General features: G+C 43.5%; 1 protein-coding gene and 1 long non-coding RNA gene across 13 annotated transcripts in view; one reads left to right on the top strand and one right to left on the bottom strand.

Moving 5' to 3' along the window:
• Window positions 1-18955, bottom strand: part of SLC4A4 (solute carrier family 4 member 4) — a 375082-nt gene that overhangs the window by 185060 nt on the left and 171067 nt on the right. For all 12 annotated transcript variants that reach the window (XM_077276704.1, XM_077276710.1, XM_077276720.1 and 9 more), the window contains exon 4: window positions 9006-9188. In XM_077276704.1, the coding sequence (XP_077132819.1) occupies window positions 9006-9188 (183 nt within the window). The remainder of the gene's footprint in view (window positions 1-9005; window positions 9189-18955) is intronic.
• The window catches only part of LOC143787775 (uncharacterized), a 61389-nt gene that overhangs the window by 32054 nt on the left and 10380 nt on the right, over window positions 1-18955 (top strand). The gene's annotated exons all lie outside the window — the stretch shown is intronic.

Below are 18955 nucleotides of genomic sequence, written 5' to 3'. Positions count from 1 at the left end.
CCCCGCAACTCACAATGGGGCAGCGGATGCACTGGAAAAATGCATCCGCTGCCCCCGTTGTGCGGCGGAGACAACGCTAGCGTCGGGAACCTCGACCCGACGCACCGCGACGGGCCGAGCCCGACGCTAGTGTGAAAGTAGCCTAAGGCCTCTTTCACACTTCTGTCTTTGTAGTCCCGTCGAGATACGTTGTTTTTTGAGAAATGCAGGATCCTGCATTTTCTCATAGACTTGTATTAGCGACGTATTGCGACGGATGGCCACACGTTTCATCCGTCGTGCACTGGATCCTGTGGACTTTGACGGCCTGTCTTTTCCAAAAAAAGTTCCATGAAACGTTTTTTGTCTGCAGTGGAAAAACGTTCCCCAACACCTCCTGCAGCATACGTCGTTCCACAGAATGGGAGCCTATGGACACTGGATCCTGCGCACACTGTGAAACGCAGGAATCCAGTGATGGATCCAGTTTTTACTTCTGAGCATGCTTGGAAGCATATTCCAACCCAGGGAAAGTTTCTCTCTCTCTCTCTCTCGTCCCGAAAATTTCTCCATTGAAATTCAGGCAACAACGTCTGTAACGCATCCGTCAAAACACTGGATGCGTTACACACGTTTTTCACTATTAGCACAATTTTCGTCGATACGGCGGCACAACAATGCATTACAACGCCCACCAGCAGACGGAAGTGTGAAAGAGGCCTAACCCACCAGCCAGAAATATGAAGAATATGGGAGAATGCTGTCCTAGGCAGTACACAACCAGTACTTTCCAGAAATTCTGGCAACTCCTTTAATGTTGCTGTGGAAATCCTGGCAGCCTACTGGCTCAATTTTCTTTTTGACTTTTCATCAGTTTTTGAGGTATGTCCAGCTATAGCTAATGTCACAGTTATGTCAAGTTAAGCCACTTTTTGATGACCATTTTCACAGTGTTCCATGGAATGGCTAAGGCTCCCGTCACACTAGCAGTATTTGGTCAGTATTTTACATCAGTATTTGTAAGTAAAAACCAGGAGTGGAACAAATAGAGGAAAAGTATAATAGAAACATATGCACCACTTCTGCATTTATCACCCACTCCTGGTTTTGGCTTACAAATACTGATGTAAAATACTGACCAAATACTGCTAGTGTGACGGCAGCCTAAGGCGTAACATTTTTCAAATGTCTAAGGCAAAAAATGTTGTACTTTTCTCCTGGCTGATAACTTTCAACAATAAGATCCCTTTGCTGTGTTGCAAGCTTGTTATGGACCATGGCTTTTGATGTACAAAATGTAACTAAAAATGTCAGGAAAATCCTGCTAGAACAGCTAAACATTATCTGGGATTAATCACAATCACTGTAAATGATGCCAGCTGTGTTCTGACTACTATGTAACATGAATTTGAATGTGACTGACTAATTTTGAACACAGCCACATCACCAATTGCACACTTACGCAACCACATCATTTAAGTTTTATTATTTTTATTTTCCCCCTCAAAAAAAAATTCAGTTTGTTTCTCAATGGATTTGTACAGATTACGAGTAACATTAAGGTGAAAAGGTTCTGAAATTATTATTTTTTGTATGATTTTTTTTACATGACAAAAACCTGCAATTTTAACAAGGAAGTGTAGATTTTTTTATATCCGTTGTAGATATTCTCTTGTAGCTGTAATCTTTGAATCCAACAGAAATGTATAGTAATGGATTCATTGTAAAGTATTTATAAGAGAAAACACTTAGATAGAAACCACTCTGGACCGCACTTATTCATAAATCTAGGTAAATATGGCAGGTAGCCTTGGTGGTGGGAAGTACAATCAATGAGTGATAATGCAGCAGCGATGAATGAAAACTTTCCACTGCCTCTAGTATAATTCACAGTGAAGACATATCACCGGTTTTAATTATCACATAATATTTACCCATCTTCACAAACTATTTTTCATCCTTGTATATTTTAAGACAGACCGGCCGCTCTTTAGAGAGCCCAACATGTGATTAAAGAGCAGAGACAAACAGGAACCTACAAGTCTAGATGATATGCGCCTCTTATGGTTCAGTGCATATATAATACATCATTATCCTAGACATGTAAGGAAGAAGTAATCATAGCGTCTACAAAGTCTGTGTTCAGGCCAAGTAATAAGAAACAATAATGTCTCTTTAGAGCAAAGTTAGGGACAGAACATAAGCTTCAGCTTTTAATTTTAAGACAGGGTCCTAGGGGTTACACCAGCATTTACTAAATGGCTCTTATTCCCTCTTAGCAATGAAGAACATAGATAGAGAACATTTAAAAAAAATAAGAAACTGAGCACACTGCACCAATGGGATCACAGAAAGGGGTCCACTGCAAACCCTCCTGCAGAGCCGAATACATGCAGTAATTATTGCTGATACAAGCAGCACCAGAAGCTTGAATCCATATTTCGTGCAGGAACATCCACAATAGTGGAAGAATATTAGAAGGAGCCACATTCGGGCCTTATGGGCTCGGCTTAGTATTAGGAATTCTTGTGTACGAGGCTGCCAGTGGAGATAATGAGTGTGGTGTACACAAGATAGATGATACATATATGATATACACATACCTATAAACAGGGTTCCTGTGACCCTAAATAAGAATGGAGTGGTAGCACATGTGTGACTGACTAGTGCTCCATTCACTATGGGTCTATGGGAGATGAAGTGTGCATGTGTGACCACCACCTTAGGGTACCGTCTCACATAACGATTTACCAACGATCACGACCAGCGATACGACCTGGCCGTGATTGTTGGAAAGTCGTTGTGTGGTCGCTGGGGAGCTGTCACACAGACGGCTCTCCAGCGACCAACGATGCCGAGGTCCCGGGTAACCAGGGTAAACATCGGGTTACTAAGCGCAGGGCCGCGCTTAGTAACCCGATGTTTACCCTGGTTACCAGCGTAAAAGTAAAAAAAAAAAAACGTACATACTCACATTCCGGTGTCCGCCAGGTCCCTCGCAGTCTGCTTCCCGCTCTGACTGAGTGCCGCCGTAAAGTGAAAGCAGAGCACAGCGGTGACGTCACCGCTGTGATCTGCTCTCACTTTCCGGCCGGCAGTCAGTCAGAGCGGGAAGCAGACGGCAAGGGACCTGAAGGACACCGGAATGTGAGTATGTACTGTTTGTTTTTTTTTACTTTTACGCTGGTAACCACGGTAAACATCGGGTTACTAAGCGCGGCCCTGCGCTTAGTAACCCAATGTTTACCCTGGTTACAAGCGAACACATCGCTGGATCGCTGTCACACACAACGATCCAGCGATGACAGCGGGAGATCCAGCGACGAAAGAAAGTTCCAAACGATCTGCTACGACGTACGATTCTCAGCAGGATCCCTGATCGCTGCTGCGTGTCAGACACAGCGATATCGTATGGATATCGCTGGAACGTCACGGATCGTACCGTCGTAGCGACAAAAGTGCCACTGTGTGACAGTACCCTTAGACAAGGAATAGGGCAGTGGTCAGGTCCCTACTGATGACATGTACATCTATCTTGTTGATAGGTGATAAATGTGGTTCATGGGACAAAACCTTTAAGCAATGCCAAACATAGCCTAAGTACAAGAGTTAAACTGTTTGTACATAAAAACACGGTAGGCCACAGTTTTGTGCACTTCTGAAAAAAGGACACCGTTGTACAGAGGTAACTCTGATACCTCACTATAGTGAATGGATTCTTTGGGGATTCATCTGAATCACGTCACTCGGAGATTTAGTTGGAAACACAAAAGTAAGTGCTCAGCGTACAGAGCAGGATAAATGTGATCCCAAATGTTATGGATACTGTTCCCAATAAAAGCTTCAAATCAATCCACACAAGGTCACAAGGGGGCATTCTCTGCGTCTGGAGGAGAGAAGGTTTTTCCACCAAAATAGAAGAATCTGGAATTCCTTGCCTGAGGAGGTGGTGATGGAGGACTCAGTCGATGGGTCCAAGAGAGGCCTGTATGTCTTTCTGGAGCGTAACAATATTGTGTCTTAAGGTACCTTCACACTAAACGATATCGCTAGCGATCCGTGACGTTGCAGCGTCCTGGCTAGCGATATCGTTGAGTGTGACAGGCAGCAGCGATCAGGATCCCGTTGTGATATCGCTGGTCATTGGTTAAAGTTCAGAACTTTATTTGGTCGTCAGATCGCCGTGTATCGTTGTGTTTGACAGCAAAAGCAACGATGCCAGCGATGTTTTACAATGGTAACCAGGGTAAATATTGAGTTACTAAGCGCAGGGCCGCGCTTAGTAACCCGATGTTTACCCTGGTTACCAGCGTAAAAATGTAAAAAAACAAACAGTACATACTCACCATCGCATCCCCCGGCGTCCGCTTCCTGCACTGACTGAGCGCCGGCCATAAAGTGAAAGCACAGCACAGCGGTGACGTCACCGCTCTGCTGTTAGGGTCGGCACTCAGTCAGTGCAGGGAGCGGACGCCAGGGGACGCGAAGGTGAGTATGTACTGTTTGTTTTTTTACATTTTACACTGGTAACCAGGGTCAACATCGGGTTACTAAGCACGGCCCTGCGCTTAGCAACCCGATGTTTACCCTGGTTACCCGGGGACCTCGGCATCGTTGGTCGCTGGAGAGCGGTCTGTGTGACAGCTCTCCAGTGACCAAACAGCGACGCTGCAGCAATCGGCATCGTTGTCTGTATCGCTGCAGCGTCGCTAAGTGTGAAGGTACCTTTACAGTTATTAGGTTCTTTAGAAGGATGTAGATCTGGGGATTTATTCTGACAGAATATAGGCTGAACTGGATGGACAAATGTCTTCTTTCGGCCTTGCTAACTATGTTACTATGTTACTACATTACTAAAAAGTCCCCACTCAATTCCCTCGTCTGTCAATGGAAATACAGGGGTAGTCCTTGCTACCGGTAGCATAAAGACTCTGGAAAAGCAAAATGGCTCCTGCCCCCCACCCCCCACCCAAAAAAAAAATCAGCAAATTCTGCGCTCCCAAATCCAAATGCCCCCCTTCCTTCTGAACCCCATACTGTGCCTAACCACTTTTAGAGTTCACATGTTTGACATTTCTCAAAATACAGATACAAAAAGCACAAATAACTAATCTCAGCCAGAAACATTGCTATGCCTACTTCTCCATCAATAATATCCAACAAAATCAAAAAGATAGTGGACAAATATATACTACCACAAAATGAGTAACAAGTACTCACGGACCACTACGACACGGACGATACAAAATCAATAAAGTTTATTGAAAATTCATCCAAAAATACATATCATACCATATGAGGTTCTCAGAAAGACTCAATCCAAGTTCCATATGAAGCAGTGATAACAGGTCAGCACATATCACCTAGCATTGTAGATTTATGTATGTCAATACTTATCCCATATGAGGCTCACAGAAACATCCTTTAAGGTTACCATTTAGTGTATTATTACCCGGATGATGAGAACTCAAAATTAGGGACATCTTGAAAGATAATAAAAGTAAATCAATGCTTACCCATTATGAGTTAGAGTACCACCGCAAGGAACGCCCTGACGCGCGATTCGCCCACGTGCTTTTTCAAGGGGAGTGTGACACTTTGAGTCTTTCTGAGAACTTCATATGGTATGATGTGTATTTTTAGATGAATTTTCAATAAACTTTATTGATTTTATATCGTCCGTGTCATAGTGGTCCATGAGTACGGTACTTGTTACTCATTTTGTGGTAGTATGTGTGACATTTCTGTAGTGATGACAGCCCTCGTAATTTACGGGTGCGTGTCTCCAGAAACACAATGCATTGTTCACTACAATGTACTGATCACTACAATGGCAGTTGGCAATTTTCATTAAGCAACATTCAATGCTGCTTGTTTCTGGAAAACACATATGGAAATCAAAATCATCACTACACTTGTAGATAAATTCCCAAAGGGGTATAATTTCCAAAATGGGGTAATTTGAGGGGGGATTCTGTTCTTCTGGAACTTAGGGGCTCTGTATATGGAGTCCGCAAACTATTCTAGCAAAATCTGCACTACAGGAGGCAAATAGCACTCAGTTCCTCCCAAGTTTCACCGTGTGGCTAAGTAATACTGTACAGCCAAATATGGGATATTTTCAAATTCAACAGTAATTGTGGGACAAATTTTGATGCTATTTTTACCTATTTCCCAGTGTGAAAATGTAAAATTTAGGGCTAAAACAAAATTTTGGTTTCAATGGTATAAAATTCTGTGACACACTGGTGGTGTCAATATGATCACTGCACCCCTAGATGAATCCATTGAAAAGTACAGTTTGTAAAATGGTGTCTCTTAAGGGGGTTTCTGCTGTTTTAGCACATAAGGGGCTCTGCCAATGTGACATGGCACCCTCGAACCAGTCCAGAAAAATCTGAACTCCACTATGGCACTTCTTCCCTCCTGAGCTGTGCATTGTGTCTCAAAAGTAGTTTTTGACCACATATGGTGTATCGGTGTACTCAAGAGAAATTGCACAACAAATCTTGGGTTCCATATTTTCCTGTTATCCTTGTAAAAATAAAAAAATTGGGTCTAAAATAACATTTTTATGGGAAAAATGTAATTTTTAAATTTTCGCGGCTCTATGATATAAACTTCTGTGAAGCACCTGGGGTTTTAAAGGGAACCTGTCACCCCCAAAATCGAGGGTGAGCTAAGCCCACCGGCATCAGGGGCTTATCTACAGCATTCTGTAATGCTGTAGATAAGTCCCCGATGTATCCTAAAAGATGAGAAAAAAAGGTTAAATTATACTCAACTGGGTGGGCGGTCCGATCCGGTGGGTGTCATGGTCTGGCCGAGGCCTCCCATCTTCATAGGTTGATGCCCTCTTCTGATCTTCACGCTTCGGCTTCAGCTCAGGCATACTTTGTCTGCCCTGTTGAAGGCAGAGCAAAGTACTGCAGTGCGCAGGTGCCGGGAAAGGTCAGAGAGGCCCGGCGCCTGTGCACTGCAGTACTTTGCTCTGCCCTCAACAGGCAGACAAAGTACGCCTGCGCCGAAGCAGCAGCGTGAAGACCAGAAGGGGACGTCATCTGATGAAGATGGGAGGCACCGGACCGCGACACCCATCAGACCGGACCAGGACCAGGACCGCCCCTGGGTGAGTATAATCTAACCTCTTTTTCTTATCTTTTAGGATACATCGGGGGCTTATCTACAGCATTCCAGAATTCTGTAGATACAGTAAGCCCCTGATGCTGGTGGGCTTAGCTTACCCTCGATTTTGGGGGTGACAGGTTCCTTTTAAGGTGCTCAGCACACATCTAGATACATTTCGTGAGGGGTCTTGTTTCCAAAATTGTGTCACTTGTGGGGGGTTTCCACTGTTTTGGCACATCAGGGACTCTCCAAATGCAACATGACACCTGGAGACTATTCCATCAAAATTTGGATTCCAATGTATCACTCCTTTGTTTCTGAGCCCTGCTGTAGTTTTTCCCCACATATGGGGTATCTGCGTACTCAGGAGAAATTGCACAGCAAATTTGAAAGTCGATTTTCTCCTGTTACCTTGTGAAAATATAAAATTTGGGACTAAAAGAAATTTATTGTGGGAAAAATGTGATTTTTTTATTTTCACAGCTCTACGTTATAAAATTGTGAAGCACCTGGGGTTCAAGGTACTCAGCACATATCTAAATAAGTTACCTGAGGGGTCTAGTTTCCAAAATGGTGTTACTCCAAATGCAACATGGCATCTGCTAATTACTCCAGCAAATTTTGCATTCAAAAAGTCAAAAAACACTCCTTCATTTCCGAGCCCTGCCATGTGCCCAAACAGTGGTTTTCCCCCACATATGAGGTCAATTTTGTCCTGTAACCCTTGTGAAAATAAAAAAATTAGGTCTAAATAACATTTTTTAAAAAAAAGTTAAATGTTCATTTTTCCTTCCACAATCTAAACATTCCTGTAAAGCCACTGAAGGGTTAATAATCTTCTTGAATGTGGTTTTGAGCACCTTGAGGGGTGCAGTTTTTAGAATGGTGTCATTTTGGGGTATTTTTTTTCACTTTTGTCACATAGATCCCTCAAAGTCACTTTAAATGTGATGTGGTTCCTAAAAAAAATGTTTTTCTAAATTTTGTTGAATAAAAAGAAAATCGCTGGTCAAATTTTAACCCTTAAAACTTCCTAAAAAAAATTATGGTTCAAAAATTATGCTGATGTAAAGTAAACATGTGGGAAATGTTATTTATTAACTATTTTGTGAGACAAAACTCTGTGATTTGAGGGCATAAAAACTAACAGTTTGAAAATTGCAAAATGTTCTATATTTTTGCCAAATTTTCATTTTTTTCATAAATAAACGCAAGTCATATCAAATAAATTTTACCACTATCATGAAGTGCAATATGTCCCGAAAAAAAGTCTCAGAATCGGTGGGATCTGCTGGAGTGTTCCAGAGTTATTACATCATAAAATTCCACTGATCATAATTGTAAAATTTGGCCTGGTCATTTAGGTGCCAACAGCCTTGTCGGGGGAAGGGTTTGTTCCGCAACACCTTTTCAGGGCACAACACAGTACATCAGTACAGTGCTTACAAGCTCAATATAAAAGAGTGTGCAAGCACAGCACATTTTCACACATCTCTGATTGACTGCAGCGGTGTCCAGTACACTATACAACGAGTAGTAAACCATAACATAAAAAGTCACTCCGTTATTGAGAACGGATAAGAATTTTAATAACAAACCAATTGCAAAGTGGCTTATTTTACTTTATCCATGGAAAAAGATTGGAATAACGCTTTAAACAACCTCAATGTCTTAAGATAATTAACAGCTCCAATTTTATTTTTCAAAACATTAGAAGCAACTACCACAGGACATCCAGTCGTGTCAATGGATTCGTTATGTCATTCTTTATGATTCAAGAAACAGAATGAACCCATTTATATTCAACATGCTCTGTATTTTAACTCTCCAGCCATCAATTAATACTTGTATAATCAAATGATCCAAAGGACCGCTGTGTGACTGCACACGGTACTTACTGAGGGGCTTAAGGATGTTAGAACTGTGGTCATCAGCATTTTCTGTATCAGACTTGTCGACATCGGAATAATTTTCTGATCTCTCCTTTTCCTTTTTGTCTTTGTGGCCGGTTCTGCGTCTATGACGTCTCCTCCTCCGATAGCTCTTAGGAACGTGAACTCCAATGTAGACAGTGTGATGACCTTATGGAAGAAAATCAGAAAGTGTTAATAATGAAAATCATAACGCAAATCATATTGGAATTATATTGTATAATACATTCTCAAATCTATAAAAAAAAAAGTGTAATGCTCAGCTGGCCAATACCTGATACCTACTGATACTCCCATACACGTGCATGCCCAGTTCGACTGAGTGTACACTTTGAGTACAGTAGTTTAAACTAAGAGATAACTTGTAATTGTATTAATGCCCAGTTTAAATATACAGTAAGTTTGATACAAATGTATATTAAATCTCTATTTCAATTTTTATGATTGAGAATAACTTTCTCATTGTTCTTTGTGCCACCCCAAAATCTTTTGTAAAGAATATACCCATTCATAGATGAATACATCAAACTGAGCTTCCACGTGTTTATGAGCCAAAAAGGGAGTCATTGCCATCCATTAAGGTCAGTTGGTAAAGGTGTAGTAATTACGGTATTTGGTTATGCCTGAAATTTTTCTTTAAAATTCAATTTTGGGAAATTGGTTAACCAATGTGGCTATGCAGGGCCGGCGTCAGCACCCGGGCAAGTGCCGGGGCTCTGAGCAGGCAGGGGGCCCACTTGCCGTCGAGGACACTGGCGTGCTATGGGAGCTTGGTGCCGGCCCCCGCGAGTGGACCTCCCCCCTGCCGCTCCATGCCCCGGCGCTTGCGATACTTACCTCTCCCAGTTCCAGCGCAGCAGCATCTTCCATCCTCTGACTGTGACATTCAGGTCAGAGGGCGCGATGACGTCACCAGTGTGTGCCCTCTGCCTGAGCAGTTGCAGCACTGAGAGCAGGAAGACGCCGACGCTGAGGAGTCCAGAGCAGAGCAGCGTCAAGCAACGAGAGGTGAGTATTTCATTATTTTTTTATATATATATTTGGAGCAATATATGGGGACCATCAGAAGGGGCATTATGGAGCATTATATGGGGCTAATTCTATATGGAGTATCTTATGGGGCCAATAATTTAGGGAGCATCTTATGGGGCCAATTCTATAGGGAGCATCTTATGGAGCCAATTTAATATGGAGCATCTTATGGGACCAATTCTATATGCCGCATCTTATGGGGCCAAATCTACATGGAGCTTCTTATGGGGCCAATTCTATATGGAGCAGTATATGGGGCCAATTACATATGGAGCAGTATATGGGGCCAATAATATATGAAGCATCTTATGGGACTAATTATATATGGAACATTTTATATGGCCAATTATATATGGAGCATTATATGGGGCCCACTATACATGGAGCATCTTATGGGGCCAATTATTTTTAGAGCATTATATGGGGCCAATCATATACTGTAAGGAGCAATATATGGGGCCCATTCTGTATGGAGCATCATATGGGGCTCATTCTGTACGGAGCAATATATGGGACTCAGTATTCTGTATGAGGCCGATCATATACTGTATGGAGCAAAATATGAGGCCCATTATATATGGAGCAATAGATGGGGCCCATCATATAATGTATGGAGAATTATATGTGGCTCACTATACTGTATGGAGCAATATATGCGGCTCATTCTGTATGGAGCACTCTCTGGTGGCCCACCAGGACTATTTCACCCAGGGCCCATGAAAACCTGGAGCAAGACCTGTGGCTATGTCGTTCGCACTGTTTTGCAGTAATTTGATTTTAGGCTCAAATTTAACTGGATTCTTCATTTACTCCTGGTATTCTGGTTTCCACTCTCACCCCTAAATTATAGTAATAAGTACATTGATTTTTTTGTGACAATCTACTTTATAACTGTCTAAGGGTCACTTCCGTCTGTCCTTCTGTCTGTCTGTCTGTCATGGATATTTATTGGTCGCGGCCTCTGTCTGTCATGGAAATTCAAGTCGCTGATTGGTCGCGGCAAAACGGCCACGGCCAATGAGCACAGCAATTGGCACAGTCCGGCGGCAAAATGGCCGCTCCTTACTCCCCGCAGTCAGTGCCCAGCGCCCGCTCTATACTCCCGAGTCCCCTCCAGCCAGCGCTCACACAGGGTTAATGGCAGCAGTAACAAACCGCGTTATGCCGCGGGTAACGCACTCCGTTACCGCTGCTATTAACCCTGTGTGTCCCCAACTTTTTACTATTGATGCTGCCTATGCGGCATCAATAGTAAAAAAATGTAATGTTAAAAATAATAAGAAAAACAAAAAACCTGCTATTCTCACCCTCCGTAGTCTGCCGAGCCGCACGCGGCTGCTGCCATCTTCCGTTCCCAGAGATGCATTGCAAAATTACCCAGAAGACTTAGCGGTCTCGCGAGACTGCTAAGTCTTCTGGGTAATTTCGCAATACATCCTAGGAATGGAAGATGGCGGCAGCCGCGCGCGGCTCGGCGGAGCTTCGGGGGATCCCGGTGGGTGAGTATAGAACTATTTTTATTTTAATTATTTTTTTAACAGGGATATGGTGCCCACACTAGCAGTGCGTGGGCTGTGTGATATACTGCGGGGGCTGTGCTATATACTACATGGGCAGTGTGATATACTGCGTGGGCTGTGTGATATACTGCGGGGGCTGTGCTATATACTACATGGGCAGTGTGATATATTGCGTGGTCTGTGCTATATACTACATGGGCAGTGTGATATACTGCATGGGCTGTGCTATATACTACGTGGGCAGTGTGATATACTGCGTGGGCTGTGTGATATACTGCGGGGGCTGTGCTATATACTACATGGGCAGTGTTATATACTACGAGGGCTGTGTGATATACTGCGGGGGCTGTGCTATATACTACATGGGCAGTGTGATATACTGCGTGGGCTGTGTGATATACTGTGGGGGCTGTGCTATATATTACATGGGCAGTGTTATATACTATGTGGGCCGTGTGATATACTGCGGGGCTGTGCTATATACTGCGTGGGCTGTGTTATATACTATGTGGGCTGTGTGATATACTGCGGGGGCTGTGCTATATACTACATGGGCAGTGTTATATACTGCGTGGGCTGTGTTATACACTGCGTGGGCTGCGCTATATACTATGTGCCCTGTGTTATATACTGCATAGCCTGTGTTATATACTACATCGCCTGTGTTATATACTGCGTGGCTGCTATATACTGCGTGGGCTGTGTTATATAGTACGTGGACTGTGTTATGTACTGCGTGGCCTGTATTAACGCATCGGGTATTCTAGAATATGTATGTATATAGCAGCCACATAGTATATAGCACAGGCCACGTAGTATTTGACTGCTATATATTACATGCCTCCTATATACTACGTGGCCTGTGCTATATACTATGTGGCTGCTATATACATACATACATACATATTCTAGAATCGGGCCACCATCTAGTGTCCTTAATAAAGTAATTGCATTATGCAAATTGATATGTTTCCTAAATCTCAGATTACCATAAGTTAATTTCCCACCATGAGTTTTTCATCAGTTTTTGATGCTGCACATTTTTGCGGAGCCAAAAACGCAGCATCTTACAGTCCCAGCAAAGTGGATGGGATTTATAGGAAACTCATGCTCACTGTGCTTTTCTTTTACACTGCGTAAACTGACCTGAGGTGTGTGTTTGAAATCTGCCATGTGTCGATTTGTTTTGCGGGTACACTGAGTTTTATGTGCAGATTTTACCTATAGAATTACATTAGATGCAGTAAATCTGCAGGTAAAAACACCTATGTGTTTTTAGTGTGTTTCCTCTGCAAAAAAAGCACTTAAAAATGCCTAGAATCCATAAATGACTATATCAATAATGCTTTGCCATAGCTAAATACCAGGAAGTATCAAAAGTGAAGCAAATTTATTTAAAACATGACATACCAAAGAGAGACAAAAATGCGATTAAAAAAAAGTTTAAAAAAGGCACGTAAAACACAATGAAAAAAACGCATGTGGCCTAGTTTACCTAAGGCTATGTATCCACGTGGCGTACCGGCAGGGCTTTGAATGCAGCGGATCCCTGCTCCGTCCAAAGCGCTGCCGGCTTTTGTACACTCGGTGATTCCGCATGTGTTCATTCAACCATGTGGAATCACAGCATCCTATACATAGAACGGTGCTATTTATCTTGCAGAGACTGAGCGTCTCCGCAAGATAAATAGACATGCTGCGGTCTATAAAGACGCGCCGCATGTCCGGATACGCAGGGAAGCCGGATGTGGCCCTGGGCACATAGTGGAGACGGGATTTCATAAATTCCCCTTCACTATGCTGTAACATCTGGACACTGCTTATTGGATGCTGCCGCTGTACGCAGTATCCAATCCGCAGCAAATATGCCACGTGGAAACATACCCTAATAGGTGTTGAAATGCTGCAGAAAATCTGCAACATCAAAAACTCACCAAATACTCATTAAGGCCGGTTTCACACGTCAGTGGCTCCGGTACGTGAGGTGACAGTTTCCTCACGTACCGGAGACACTGACACACGTAGACCCATTAAAATCAATGCATCTGTTCAGATGTCATTGATTTTTTGCGGACCGTGTCTCCGTGTGCCAAACACGGAGACATGTCAGTGTTCGTGGGAGCGCACGTATTACATGGACCCATTAAAGTCAATGGGTCCATGTAAAACACGCACCTCACACGGAAGTTCTCCGTGTGGCGTGCAGGAGACAGCGCTACAGTAAGCGCTGTCCCCCCCACATGGTGCTGAAGCCGCCATTCATATCTTCTGTGCAGCAGCGTTTGCTGCATAGAAGATATGAATAATAGTGTTTAAATGAGAGATCTATTTGTCCGCCGCCCCCCCACCCCCTGTGCGCCCCCCCGCTGTTCAGAAAATACTCACCCGCTCCCACGTTGGCTGTCGCTGCTTCCTCTCTGCCCCGCGCCTTCTACTGTATGCGGTCACGTGGGGCCGCTCATTTACAATCATGAATAGTCAGCTCCGCCCCTATGGGAGGTGGAGCCGCCTATTCATGACTGTAATCGGCCGCCCCACGTGACCGCATACAGTAGAAGCCGCGGCCAGACCAGGAAGGAGCGACAGCCAACGAGGGATGCGGGTGAGTATTTTCTGAACAGCGGGGGGGCGCACAGGGGGTGGGAGGGCGGCGGACACATAGATCTTTCATTTAAACACTATTATTCATATCTTCTATGCAGCAAACGCTGCTGCAGAGAAGATATGAATCGCGGCTTCAGCACGATGCAGGGGACAGCGCTAAACTTTAGCGCTGTCTCCTGCATGCTCCGTGTGGTACCCACTCGCCACACGGGCGGCACACGTGTGCCGCACGTATGGCCTATGTGAGCTCACGGGCACACGAACACGGATAACTCCGGTACCGATTTTTTCCGGTACCGGAATTATCTGGATGTGTGAGACTGCCCTAAGGGAACATAGCTTTAGTCTTTTGAGAGAATTCCCAAAAATAAAATTACGGTGCTTTTTAAAGATGATCACCAAAAATCAACTTTTATTAAAAACTAAAAAATGTATTTACATAAATTTGTTTAGTTACTTGTTATTTGAAAGATACTGATTGCTTAGAAAGTTGGTATCTATCAAAAAAACATTTTATATAACTTTTTTTTTTTTTTTCAAGTAAGCTGCTAAGAGAAGTGCATTGCATAAGGACAGAGAATAGGAAGCAGATTGCTGTTGGGGCCATAGCTTTAGAAAAGGTTTCGCTATTGCTCCACTGCGCTTTACTTTGCTTGCATGTCACACATTTCTATGCTGTAATTAGCGAGCTATTAGAGCTCATTCACACATTTGATTTTACAATTTTCTCAGATGAGTGCTACCAGTAGTTTTCATGGATCGCGCTCATACCTACGCTATTCTATGAGGCTGTTGCACATGTCTGATGTTTTTACTTTTACCATGTGGTCTGCAGAAAGTATTGGAGACATGTCCGATATTGATCTGAGGGTCAGATCAAAATCAGCAATGTAAGTGTAAGGATCTATGAATAAACTCTGAACACAGTCAGAAGTCATCCGATGCGTTCCCAGTTTCACGGACTTTCAGAAAGAAGGTGAAGAAATGTCCTTTTTTTCTCCACTTATGAGAAAAACTGATGGGACTCGGACCACCCTCGGATCAAAGTCTGATCAGAAAAATCAGTTCTTTTTTCTTGTCCGTGGAAAATACTGATGTGTGAATGAGTCCTTACACTGCTTGGAGTAGAGAGTATTGTGACAGTTAAGTCACATTCACACATTCAGTATTTGGTCAGTATTTTACATCAGTATATGTATGTCAAAACCAGGAGTACTAATAAAGTTATGTTTAAATTATCTTTTATTCCACAGCACTGAACATTTTTGCTCGGCTCTAAGCAGCGAGATCTTGCCGTATTTTGTGAGACCACGTTGTGCAGGGGATGAAGTGACGTGTTTTAGTAACATAGTTTTATATAACCTAAAGAAAATATATATTTTCAAATCCACATTTATCCCTTGAGTAGTGCTAACCCCAAGTTAGGCCACGTTCACACATTCAGTGTTTTACCTCAGTATTTGTAAGCCAAAACCAGGAGTGGGTGATAAATGCAGAAGAGGTGACGTGTTTCTATTATACTTGTCCTGCAATTGTCCCACTCCTGGTTTTGGGTTAAAAATACTGAGGTAATAAACTGACCAAATACTGAATCCTGCTTATCAGAGAGGAAAAATAGAACCCTGCTTAATGTTAATTCTTCCTTGACACCTAATATTACGTCTTCCTGAGGCACCTAAGGGTCCTTTCATCCCCACTTTCATTGGTCCTGTCTGGGCTTATGTCCAACCCACCCCACCCCCCTTCAAAATGGGATTCAGGTGTATGCGCCGACAGGGCCATATACTATAATAGTGCGGATAAGGTCACAATGCGCTTTGTCATACATCATTTTCAGGTATACACGCTACTGGAGTCGGACCCTGAGTCTAATCCCGTTTTCCGGAGGGTTCAGATATGAGCCCAAACGAGACCAGAGAACATGGGACAAAGCGCAGCATGGAAGCACCCTTAATTCTACCCATAATGAGAAATTGAATTATTGTTTTTGGTGCAAACAATGCTTTTCTACAAATAGTCCTATGTACCAGAATGGAAGGATTTTTAGTAAATATAAATGTGAAGAACAAAAAAAAAACAATGAAAATGATATATGGATATCTGGAATGGATCCAGATAATTTGAGCTCTGCTATTTGAGGCAAATTGTTCTCATGAGAAAACATTATATTGTAGATAGGAAGTGTACTAGGAATACACAGGCAAAGTAGGTAGCGTGGATTGTTTCCTGCAAGTCACCGAGGGGAGTACAGGGTAGTAACTGATCTGAAGATAAACTAAATCTTTCATCAGTTCGCTCCCACCCAGAGCCTGAGCTTAGATACAGTGACTTGGCTGCAGGGATTGAAGCAAGGTCTCCAACTTCTTCAGAAGAACATAAAGTCACAGACAAGTACAATTATTTATGGACAAATTAGAAAATCAAATATAAATAATAGTAAAATTTATTTTCCAGTCAGAAAGTTGATAACTAGAAATGGAGGAGAAAAAATTATGCGCACTCTGCTCAAAAAGAGGTGCTGGCTGAACTTGGGTGGACCCAAAATCAGACTAAAGCCGGGGTCCCGCTTGCTAGTGTGATGCGAGAAACTTGCATGAGTCTCATACCCGGCACTGCCGCCGAAACTCGGACCGGAGTGTGCAGCTGCATGTATTTCTATGCAGCCGCACACTCTGGTCCCGAGTGCCGGTGGCAGTGCCAGATATTGATGTGAGTTTCTCACATCACACTCGCAAGTGTGACCCCGGCCTAAAGGCTGAGACACACATAATGATATCGTTAAAGATATCGTTGCAACGTCGCGCTTTTGGTGACGTAGCAACAATCCCGCTAACGATCTCGTTATGTGTGACAGTGACCAACGATCAGGCTCCTGCTGGGAGATCGTTGGTCGTTGGGGAATGATCAGGACCATTTTTTGGTCGCTGATCACCCGCTGTCATCGCTGGATCGGCGTGTGTGACGCCGATCCAGCGATGTGTTCACTTGTAACCAGGGTAAATATTGGGTTACTAAGCGCAGGGCCGCGCTTAGTAACCCGATATTTACCCTGGTTACCATTGTAAAAGTTAAAAAAAAAACAGTACATACTCACATTCTGATGTCTGTCACGTCCCCCGGCGTCCACAGGGTTAAAACTGCTTTCGGCAGGAGCTCTTGCTAATGCTGCGCTGCTGCCGAGAGCTCCCCTGCACTGACTGTGTCAGCGCCAGCCGTAAAGCAGAGCACAGCGGTGACGTCACCGCTGTTACTGCCGGCGCTGACACATTCAGTGCAGGGAAGCTCTCGGCAGCAGCACGTGCATTAGCAGCGCTCTTGCCGAAAGCAGTTTTAACCCTGTGGACGCCAGCGGGGGACGTGACAGACATCAGAATGTGAGTATGTAGTGTTTTTTTTATTTTTACTTTAATAATGGTAACCAGGGTAAATATCGTGTTACTAAGCGCGGCCCTGCACTTAGTAACCCGATGTTTACCCTGGTTACCCGGGTGCTGCAGGGGGACTTCGGCATCGTTGAAGACAGTTTCAACAATGCCGAAGTCGTTCCCCTGATCGTTGGTCGCTGGAGAGAGCTGTCTGTGTGACAGCTCCCCAGCGACCACACAGCGACTTACCAACGATCACGGCCAGGTCGTATCGCTGGTCGTGATCGTTGGTAAGTCGTTTAGTGTGACTCCAGCTTAAGAAGAAAACAGTCGCACTCGATAGATGATATACTTTGCAAAAATATTTTGTGTTTATTACATGTGCGGAAAACACAAAATATTTTTGCAAAGTATATCATTGATTGAGTGCAGCTGTTTTCTTCTTAGATAACTAGAAATGAGCAGATCAATCTGCGGAGGATCGAGTTCTAATTGAATTTCCTGAAACTCATGCTTTCATGAAAATTTGAACATTTTGAGATGTTTCTGTTTGTAAAAAAAAAACCATTCCATACACTGCCGAAGAATCAGAGACCAGGCTAAGTCATTTTATGTTGTTGCGGGTGGGGGGGGGGGGGGCTCTCTATAATGCTCTGCGGCCATGACACCTTACTGGTTGTCATACCTTGTATGGTGGTGGCCAGTACCTGGGTCATCACAGGTCTGCGGTTACTAAGTCTGATCATCATCTTTATGACCATCAGTAGGCCAACACCCCCATACACATTAAACCATCGGCCAATCCGGTCAATGAATGCAGATTCTTCCAACTTTAGTCTAATGTGAATGGGGGCCTTAAGTCTCTCTCTCCTGTGTAGCACGAGCTGTTAAAGGTCAACAGGATCCCCTTTCTGTCTGCGGTAAATTATAAGCTCTAATAGTCAGCAGGGTCCTCTCTCCCTCCTGTAGAGTGTAAGCTCTTATGGTTAGCAGGGTCTACGCTCTTCTATTGTGTGTAAGCTCTTATCAGCAGGGTCCTCTTTCTCCTGTAGAGTTTAAGCTTTTGTGGGCAACAGTGTCCTCTCTCTCTCTCCTGTAGTGTATGAGCTCTCATGGTCAGTGAGGTCCTCTCTCTCCTGTAGAGTGTAAGCTCTTATGGTTAGTGGGGTCCTCTCTCTCTCATGTAGAGTTTAAGCTTTTATTTGCAGCAGGGTCCTCTCTCTCTCCTCTAGTGTATGAGCTCTTATGGTCAATGGGTTCCTCTCTCTTTCTCCTGTAGAGTGTAAGTTCTTATGGTTAATGGGTTCCTCTCTCTCTCCCACATGTGTATTTTCTGAGCAATTATAAGTTTTCCAGTATTAAAATGTACTTGAATTTATTTGCCGCAAATCAAATT

This window comes from Ranitomeya variabilis, chromosome 1 (assembly GCF_051348905.1).
Source record: "Ranitomeya variabilis isolate aRanVar5 chromosome 1, aRanVar5.hap1, whole genome shotgun sequence".
Lineage (NCBI taxonomy): Eukaryota > Metazoa > Chordata > Amphibia > Anura > Dendrobatidae > Ranitomeya > Ranitomeya variabilis.
This window is presented reverse-complemented; position numbering and strand designations above follow the sequence as displayed.